General features: G+C 38.5%; 1 protein-coding gene across 3 annotated transcripts in view; it reads right to left on the bottom strand.

Annotated features, from left to right (window-relative positions):
• Positions 1-10310, bottom strand: part of LATS1 (large tumor suppressor kinase 1) — a 52194-nt gene that overhangs the window by 32896 nt on the left and 8988 nt on the right. For 2 of the 3 annotated variants that reach the window (XM_017505742.2, XM_017505741.2), the window contains one exon: positions 4153-4637. In XM_017505742.2, the coding sequence (XP_017361231.1) occupies positions 4153-4497 (345 nt within the window). In that variant the 5' untranslated portion in view covers positions 4498-4637. Of the gene's footprint in view, positions 1-3865; positions 3964-4152; positions 4638-10310 lie in introns of those variants that run through there. The other variant, XM_017505743.2, reaches the window with a different exon arrangement.

The following is a 10310-nucleotide window of genomic DNA, read 5'->3' as shown; positions in this document are numbered from 1 at the left end:
GGGCTGGGGTGCAGTGGCATGATCTCAGCTCACTGCAATCTCTGCCTCTTGGGTTTAAGTGGTTCTCTTACCTTAGCCTCCTGAGAAGCTGGAATTACAGGCACCCGTTATCATGCCTGGCTAATTTATATACTTTTTTATTAAATATATAAAAGGTTTTGTCTTGTTGGCCAGGTTGGTCTCGAACTCCTGACCTCAAGTGATCCACCCACCTTGGCCTCCTGAAGAGCTGGGATTACAGGTGTGAGCCACTGCGCCTGGCCCATATTCTTGTTAAATGCACTGGAATTTCAGCCTTGTGATTTTGGTGATTACTATGCTAACATTTATGTTTGAATATTTACTGCTGTGTTTTAAACTATTTTTTACATCTGTAAAAACATAAATCAAGCTTTCATCAAGTTGAGGTGTTAGTGCCAGTGTGAAAAACAGCATGCTCAAATCACTAACTTTGGAATGGTAGTCTTTTTTTTTTTTTTTTTTCCATTAGAGACAGGGTCTCACTCTGTTGCCCAGGCTGGAGTGCAGTGGTACAACCGTAACTCACTGCAGCCTTCATCTCCTGGGTTTGAGTGATCCACCCACCTCAGCCTCCTGAGTAGCTGGGTACTACCAACATATGCCACCACACCTGGCTAATTAAAAAATTTTTTTTGTAGGAACAGGGTCTCACTATGTTCCCCAGGCTGGACTTGAACTCCTGGGCTCAAGCAATTCTCCTGCCTTGGCATCCCAGAGCACTGGAATTACAAGTGTGTGAGCTATCACAACCCAGCTAGAAGTCTTTTTTTTTGAGACAGAGTCTCATTCTACTGCCCAGGCTAGAGTGCACTGGCACAATCTCAGCTCATTGCAACCTCTGCCTCCCAGGTTCAAGCAATTATCCTACCTCAGCCACCCAAGTAGCTAGGACTACACACATGTGCCACCAGGCCTGGCTAATTTTTTTTTTTGAATTTTTTATACAAATATTTTTTGTACTTTTTTGTACAAATTTCACCATGTTGGTCAGGCTGGTCTCGAACACGGGGCCTCAAGTGATCCACCTGCCTTGAACTTCCAAAGTGCTGGGATACAGGCGTGAGCCACTGCGCCTGGCCAGAAGTCTTATGTGATAAGAAAATATGTCCACATAATTACGCTTTTGGTTTTCATGCTTATAAGCAAAAATATACCCCAGTGATTGTAATATGTGCTCCAAGAATGCATCAATCCTATTTAACATTTATTCCTATTAGAAAATTAATCTTGAAATATTTGAGCTTTTAATTTTACAGGGTCATCAGAAACATATTATCAAAAAAAATAAAGGCACTATCTTGAACTTGGCATAGCTAATAAAAGGAGTAGGTTAGGGTTTCTGAAATGATAAAAAAGAATGAAGTGAAAACTAGATAACAATTTTGAAATACCAGGTTAGGATCTTGAACAAGATAAACTCTACAATATCATGGGATGCTACCAGAATTAGTGATTCAAGGAAGTACAAGTAGACTGCCAGATTCTTTATATCACCATTGGTATAAATAACACCATACTTCATTATTTGGACAAATGAGGAATGATAAATGTCTAAATACTTTCATAAAGCAATCTTGTGACAATTTGAAATGTGTAATTATAATAAAGCTAACATATTATTTGTGTAGTAGAACTTTAATGAAAAAAAAGCACAAGCATATCTTTGCAATACAAACCAATTATTGTTATTATTACCAATAAAGACTAGAGCATTGACCAATGCCTTAGAATTCTTAAAACTGTCTTTATTAGAAAGAACTTTTAGGCCAGGCGTGGTGTCTCACGCCTGTAATCCCAGCACTTTGGGAGGTCGAGGCAGGTGGATCACGAGGTCAAGAGATCGAGGCCATCCTGGCCAACATGGTGAAACCTCATCACTACTAAAAATACAAAAATTAGCTGGGCATGGTGGTACACACCTGTAGTCCCAGCTACTCATAAGGCTGAGGCAGGAGAATCGCTTGAAGCTGGGAGGTAGAGGTTACAGTAAGCCAAGATCATGCCACTGCACTCCAGCCTGGGCGACAGAGCAAGACTGTGTCTCAAAAAGAAAAAAAAAGAAAAGAAAACTTTTAATTACCTTAAAGGTATGGGCCACATCTGGTACAACTTGCTATACTGACTGTTGCGTGAGGTGCACACATAATAAGAGCTCCTTAAGTACATGTTACTGGGTGACTAAACTGACATAACATATGACCACTAGGGGCTTTTATAGCTATGTGATTTCATAACTTCTCTTTGCTTAGCAAATGTAAAGGAAAAAATAAGATAGATAATTATTCTTTGCCTTTTGGCTAAGGGATTAGGAAGAAAGTGCTGGGACAATCTCCACTCAAGCCATTTCTTTAATCCTCCTAATACTAACCAGAAAAACATTATCCCATGTCTTTCCCTCCTCTTCCTCTCTCTATTTCCGGGTTTAAATCCAGTATTTTTAGAACACTTAAGTATAAAAATGATAGAAAATAATATTAATCAAATAGGTAAATAGAATGTGCCAGAAATAATTTTTCTTCCCTTACAGTTTAGTTGTAAATCTCCCTTTTTAAATCTTTTGCTATAATGCATACATAGGTTCTTACTTTTTTTCTTTTTTTTTTTTTTTAGACGGAGTCTTGCTCTGTTGTCAGGGTGAAGTACAGTGGCGCAATCTCGGCTCACTGCAACCTCCACCTCCTGGGTTCAAGTGATTCTTCCGCCTCAGCCTCCCAAGTAGTTGGGACCACAGGCACGTGCCACCACGCCCAGCTAATTTTTGTATTTTTAGTAGAGATGGGGTTTCACCATGTTGGCCAGGATGGTCTCTATCTCTTGACCTCGTGATCCGCCCACCTTGGCCTCGCAAAGTGCTGGGATTACAGGCGTGAGCCACTGTGCCTGGTCAGGTTCTCACTTTTTAAATTAAATACAGAAATATATGGAAATTTGGTCACACACACACACACACACACACACACACACACACACACACACAAAACCCATATAAAAACAGTGAAGGAATTTTAAGGGTAGTTATCTTTATATAGTGAAGCTAAATGTAATTTTCAGTTTCTTCTTTATACTTTTAAATTATTAAGATAAAATAGGTAATATTTTTTACAATCAGGAAAACATGTTACTGTAATTGTGAAAAATGTAATTATTTTTTTGAAATGGAGTGTCCCTCTTATCGCCCAGGCTGAAGTGCAATGGCATGATTTCAGCTCACTGCAACGTCTGCCTCTTGGAGGCAGAGTCATTCTCCTGCCTCAGCCTCCCAAGTAGGTAGGATTACAGGCATGCACCACCATGCCAGGCAAATTTTGTATTTTTAGTAGAGATGGGGTTTCACCATGTTGATCAGAGTGGTCTCAAACTTCTGACCTCAGGTGATCTGCTCTCCTCAGCCTCCCAGAGGGCTGGGATTATAGGTGTGAGCCACTGCGCCCGGCCTAACTTTTGATTATTCACATTTAATTACATTTTACATTGCCAATATTTATCTAAAATGGCTCCTGACATCTAAAATATTCATGCTCACAAGGTATGTTACTGTAAGAAACAAATTTCATTGATAATCTAAACAAAATCATTAAATATATGGATAATGAAAAAATTTCAAAATGAATTCTGAAGATAAATATTAAAGACTTGGCATAGTTAGTCTGAAGTGAAATTTTGTTAGTTTTTGTAAATTTAAGATTTGGGCCTGAGAACACAACTGCTTACACAAACCCATAACTATAATTCTTTCTCCCTACTATGAAGTTAAATTTCATATTCTCGGAACTATCATTTCCCCAACAGACACTTAGTTCACCATTGTATTTCACACAAACAGATGTCTTTCCTCTACCCTCACCTGTGGCTTTCTTCAACTGCACTTCCATTCTGACTTCATGACCTGGCCTTTTAAATTCCAGAAACTCCAGAATTTAGTGATACATATCACAGAAGAAACTAAGGAAATAACAATTATTTTGTTATAATAATTAATGGAATTATAAACATAACATTCTTTGCTGATAGAATATGTAAATTTGTATACACGGTTAAATTCTCTTAAAGGAAACATTTTGGCATGTTTTCACCCCAAAAATGTTATGTAGCATAAGGTAAGAAGAATCCATTGTCTTTAAAAGTTCTTACCTCATCAAATCCAGCAGCTTGTAAGTCTTGAAGCATTTGTGGATTAACTTCTGAAGTACTACGAGAATTTGTTTCATTTGCAAATGGAAGCAGAGAATTTCGAATTTCCTGCAAGGCTTTATGATGTGTCCCAAATTTGGGTGGATTTCTGACTTGTCGAGGATCTTCAGTTGACATTTTACTCATGTTATGCTCAGCCTTAGCAGCATCTGATGGTTTAGATAAATTCCTAAGGGATTCCCGAATTTCTTGTAACATTTGCCGGCTACTGCCAGTATAGTTACTGGCAGGAAAGGTCTTAGGCCTCATTTGTCTATATCCTTCTGGCTTTTCACTCCTCTTCATGAAAACATCTATATATGTAGCCCACACGAAAGACTTCTTTATTTGATAGATCCAGAGCTTTCTTCTGAGCAAAAGTGAAAATGATCCTTCAAGGAAGTCCCCAGGACTATTAAAATTCTTTACAATATAAATAATTAACTCTATAAAAGAAAGAAAGAAAGGAAAGCTATAAAGTGATTAATAAAGCGTATTAGAGGAAAAGTCCATTGACACAGGGGTTAAGAGATTCAGGTTATAGTTCTGACTCCATTAAGGATTATTCCGGGATCAGAACAAGTTACTTATCTCTCCATGCCTACTTCCTAGCCTATAACATAGATTTACCTTAAGTAGTAGCTATGACAATTAAAAAAAAAAAAAAAGAGTTCTTTAGTAAACATATAACGCATATATACAAATGCAAGAGATATTAAGTGAACAATAAAATAGGTAACCTCTCATTACCAATTTCATCTAGTGGATCGAATTTTAAATTTTACAGATCAGACTTCAATATTTCTTTAGAAGGGTACTGTTGCTTTAATTTTTTTTTTTTGAGACAGAATCTTGTTCTGTCACCCAGGCTGGAGTGCAGGAGTGCAGAGGTGCGACCTTGGCTCACTGCAACCTCCGCCTTTCAGATTCAAGTGATTCTCATGCCTCAGCATCCCAAGTAGTTGTGATTACAGGCATGTGCCATCATACCCAGCTAATTTTTTTATTTTTTAGTAGAGATGGGGTTTTACTATGTTGGTGAGGCTGATCTCAAACTCCTGGCCTCAAGTGATCCACCTGCTTTGGCTTCCCAAAGTGCTGGGATTTCAGGCTTAAGCCACTGCTTTAAAAAGATTTTTAAACCACTATTCCAGAAGGCCCCTTTAGGCTTCAAAAACATGCCTGAGTGTATTTCCCAAGCTGTGAACTAGGACTGTGATATGGTTTGGATCTATGTCCCCACCAAATCTCATGTCTAACTGTAGTCTCCAATGTTGAAAGTGGGGCCTGGCGGGAGGTGGTTGGATCTTGCAGATCAATCTCTTGAATGGCTTAGCACCATCCCCTTGGTATTATCCTCACCACTGTGATTAAGTTCTCGTGAGATGTGGTTGTTTAAAAGTGTGCAGCACCTCCCTCCTCACTGTCTCTTGCTCCTGCTATGTAAAACCCCTTGCTCCCACTTTGTCTTCTGCAATAATTTGAAGTTTCTGGAGGCCTCCCCAGAAGCTGAGCAGATACCAGCATCATGCTTTCAGTATAGCCTGCAGAACCATGAGCCAATTAAATCTCTTTTCTTTATAAATTACCTATTCTAAAGTTATTTCTTTATAGCAGTGAGAAAATGAACTAAAATACGCTCTAAAGACAGAAGGCTTATCAGCAATGGGACAGGGAAAGGCTGTCAGGTCAACTTGTCTTATTCCTCAGTTAATGCATGAATGTCTTCAAGAACAGCCATCTTCTGGCTACGAAGCTGGGTACCAGTGGCTCCCGCCTGTACTCCCAATACTTTGGAGTCCAAGGGAAACATACGGCTTGAGCCCAGGAGTTTGAGACTAGTCTGTGCAACACAGTGAAACCTCATCTCTATGAAAAATTTAAAAATTAACCAAGCATGGTGGTGTATACTTGCAGTTCCAGCTACTTAAGAGGTTGAGGCAGGAGGATCACTTGATCCCACATCAAAGTTGTAGTGAGCCATGGCTGCGCCACTGTGCTCTAGCATGGGTAACAGAGACATACCCTGTCTCAAAAAAAAAAAAAAAAAAAAAAAAAAAAAAAAAAAAAAAAAAAAAAAAAAAAAAAAAAAAGGCTGCTTAAATGTCCCCCACTGATAGGAAAATCACTAACACATGAAAGTCATTCAATTTGTGTTCTGCAATAATTGTCAGAAATGTTTTCTTTGTATGGAGCATTATGAAATCTCACTCAGTGCCTAATAAGAGCCTGTTATGGGCCAGTGCTCGATGCTTTTGCCTAACCCTTTTATCCAGCCTTCCAAAAAGTTCTGTGAGCTAGGTTTGTTATCTCTACTTTGTAGACATAAAAACTGAAGTTCAGAGAGTTTGGGTAAAATAGTGTGTAAGTAGTACTGCTGGTTTTTGAAACTATTATTATCATCTATAGGAAGTCTATTTCTAATCTAATTAAATGTAATTACCATTCATGTTACATAAAGATATCTATAGATAGACATATAAACATTGCCTTTCTGTCATTTAGGTATCAGCACTGTTACCTCCTAAATGAGTTTTCCTTGGTCACTTAATTATCCTGTTTTATTTTCTTGACAGTACTTGTCACTATCTAAAATGATCTTACCTGTTTACTTGTTAAAGTAAACAGGTAAGATCAAGAAACTTGTCCATTTCCCCTCACTGAAACAAAAGCATCATGAAAGAAGAGGGCCTTGTTTGTCTTGTAACTGCTGTCCATCCACCATCTATAACAGGATGTGACACATAGTGGGTGCTTAATAAATACACATTGAACAAATAAAATAAATATGTATCTCCTAAACATCCCTAGTTCCTTTTACTGCTCCCTAATTCTAGTCATGCTTTTCTGGATACACTCTAATTTGTCAAAATCCTGTGAGTACTAGAAAACCACAGCACTTATAATGAAAAAACAACAAAAAATGAGATTGAAGTACTTGTTCAGGGGCTGGGGATGGTGGCTCAGGCCTATAAGCACAGCACTTTGCGAGGCCAAGGAGAGGACTGCTTGATCTCAGGAGTTTAAGACCACCCTGAGGAACATAGGGAGACTACGTCTACATTAAAACAACAACAAAACAACAACAAAAAAGAACAACTTGTTCTGTTAAATTAGTAGCAATGTGGACTTCGCCATTTAATTCTCTGAAACTGACTCCTGAGACATAAAGTGGTTATCAACATCTACTTTATAAATTGAACTAGGATTAAGAGGAACAATGCAACACAAGTAAAGGAATACACATACACTCAAGTATGTGAAGATGTAGGCTGCTCCTTACAACATCATTTATAACAGCAAAAGTTGAAACCAGTCTAGATATTTAATCAGTGGAAGATTGTTCAAGTAATTCATAGTACATTTATATAATATACATCTAAGTCAAAAAGAATGATGTTCTATACAATGTACAGACATAAACGATACCCAAATGTATCCTAAGCAAAAAAAGCAAATTCACCATACAGTATATAAAACTAACTTTTCTGTTCTAAAATTAGATTATGATGACTTATTGCTCTGTAAATATGGTTAAAAAAACCACTTTAAATGGGTAAACTTAGGGATTTTGTTTTGTTTTGTTTTGTTTTGTTTTTTTGAGACAGGGTCTCATTCTGTGGCCCAGGCTGGAGTACAGTGGTGTGATCACAGCTCACTGCAGCCTCAACTTCCTGTGCTCATGTGACCCTCCTGCCTCAGCCTCCTGAGTAGCTGGGAATGCAGGCACATGCCACCCTGCCCAACTGATTTGTTAATTTTTTGTAAAACAGAGTCTCCCTATCTTGCCCAGGCTGGTCTTGAACTTCTGGGTTCAAGTGCTCAGGTAAGCCTCCTGCCTCAACCTCCCAAAGTGCTGGGATGATAGGCGTGAGCCACCCCCACCTAGCCTGAGTAAATTTTATGGTATGTAAATTATATGTTAATAGAGCTATTAAAAATATACTCACTTTAAATTCTTAAAAATTTATATTTATAGAAATTAATTATACACACACACATATATTTGCAGCAGGCCTGAGACAGGACAAAGCCCTGTAGCAACCACTAGAGGTAGTTTCCTGATGACTTTACCTCATAAATCAGTAATCTCATGGTACAATTGCTAAATTAGTTACAAATCAATCACAAGCAGCTCACATTTCTCTACTTTAAAAAAAAATAAGCTTTTTCATTGTCTGAAAATTACACATATTCTGTCTATAACATAATAATACATGAGTAATTATTTCATAAATGAAATTAGGATGGACATACCTTGTGCTTTTATGAAGGAAGCTGGTCCCTAAAGCATTTTCTTTTCTAAGCTTTCCCAAAAATATTAACTTAACAGCTTACTAACACATTTTTCTAGGCTTAACATTTAGCTCACCAGTCTAACGTTTACAGAATTCACTTCTGGCCCTTTCTAAAAGTAAAGATTCTTTCTTTCTTTCTTTTTTTTTTTTTAAAGATGGGGTTTCACCATGCAGGCTGGTCTTGCTTGACCTCAGGTGATCCACCCACTTCAGCCTCCCAAAGTGCTAGGATTACAGGCATGAGCCACGGCACCCGGCACATGAAGATACTCTCTATATCAGGTCTTCTTAAATCTACTATTTCCCCATGATCAAGGATTAACATTGTTGTGGAATCCTACATGTCAGTTCTCTAAGTATCTGGGTTGCGATTCATTTATAGGATCTAGGTATTCTTTTAATATTACTTATTTTGGGTTTAAACTACAAGTTAATCATCCTTTTATTGTTATTGTTATTTTACCATTTCCAAGATCATTCTGAGAGAGAGAAAACAAAAAGAAACATAATTTTGCTTCTGTCAAAATATTTGCTTCCATTTCCCTATAATGGGACCTGGTCACCAGCAGGTAGTGCAAAAATATTTGAACTTAGAAATGCAGGTAACTTGCTGCTGTTAAGAAAATATAGCATGAATCCTTATTGAAAAATTCAAGGATTTATATAAATATATACAGTAGAATAAAGTAGAAGTCCCTCATAATTCACCTTCCTCAAGAGTAAGAATCACTGTAGTGGGATGAATAACGGCCTCTTAAAAGATATTCCTTAGCCAGGCACAGTGGCTCATGCCTGTAATCCTAGCACTTTGGGAGGCCAAGGTGGGTGAATCACCTGAGGTCGGGAGTTCAAGGTCAGCCTGACCAATATGGAGAAACCCCATCTCTACTAAAAATACAAAATTAGCCAGGCATGGTGGCACATGCCTATAATCCCAGCTACTAGGGAGGCTGAGGCAGGAGAATCATTTGAACTGGGGAGGTGAAGGTTGTGGTGAGCCGAGATTGCGCCATTGCACTCCAGCCTGGGCAACCAGAGCAAAACTCCATCTAAAATATGTATATATATTCCTGTCTTGAACCTGTAATCCCATCACTTTGGGAAGCCAAAGTAGGAGGATCGATCGAGCTCAGAAGTTCAATATCAGCATGAGTGGGCAACATGGCAAAATCCCGTCTCTACAAATAATACAAAAAATGAGCCAAGTGTGGCAGTGTGAGTGCCTGTAGTCACAGCTGTTCTGGAGACTGAGGTGGGGGAATCGCTTGAGCCCAGGAGGTGGAGGCTACAGTGAGCCATGACTGTAGCACTGCACTCCAGCCTAGGACACAGAGATCCTGTCTCAAAAAAAAAATAAGATATTCCCCCTTCTAATCTTCTCTGGAACTTGGGATGTTGCAGATGTGATTAATTTAATGATTTTGGGATTACGGGATTGTCATGGATTAATAGGGTAAGTCCCACACGCAATTACAAGTGTCCTTTTGAGAGACAGAAGGAGATCTGATTCACATAGAAAAAGGGAGGAGGCAATGTGATGATGAAGGCAGAGACTGAAGGGATGAGGCCAGAAGCCAAGGATGTCAGCAGCCAACAGAAGCTGGAAGTGGCAAGAGACAGCTTCTCTCCTAGAGCCTCTGGAAGGAAAGTGGCTTTGCTAATGCCTTGATTTTAGACTTCTGGCCTCCAGAACTATGAGAGGATAAATTTATGTTGTTTTAAGCTATCAGGTTTATAGTGATTTGTTACATAAGACACAGGAAACAGACACAACAATAATCACTATTAATACTGAATATTCTTCTTTTTTTTTTTTTTTTT

Source organism: Cebus imitator, unplaced genomic scaffold (assembly GCF_001604975.1).
Source record: "Cebus imitator isolate Cc_AM_T3 unplaced genomic scaffold, Cebus_imitator-1.0 Scaffold341, whole genome shotgun sequence".
Lineage (NCBI taxonomy): Eukaryota > Metazoa > Chordata > Mammalia > Primates > Cebidae > Cebus > Cebus imitator.
Note: the sequence above shows the minus strand (reverse complement) of the source record. Positions and strands in the feature narration are given on the sequence as shown.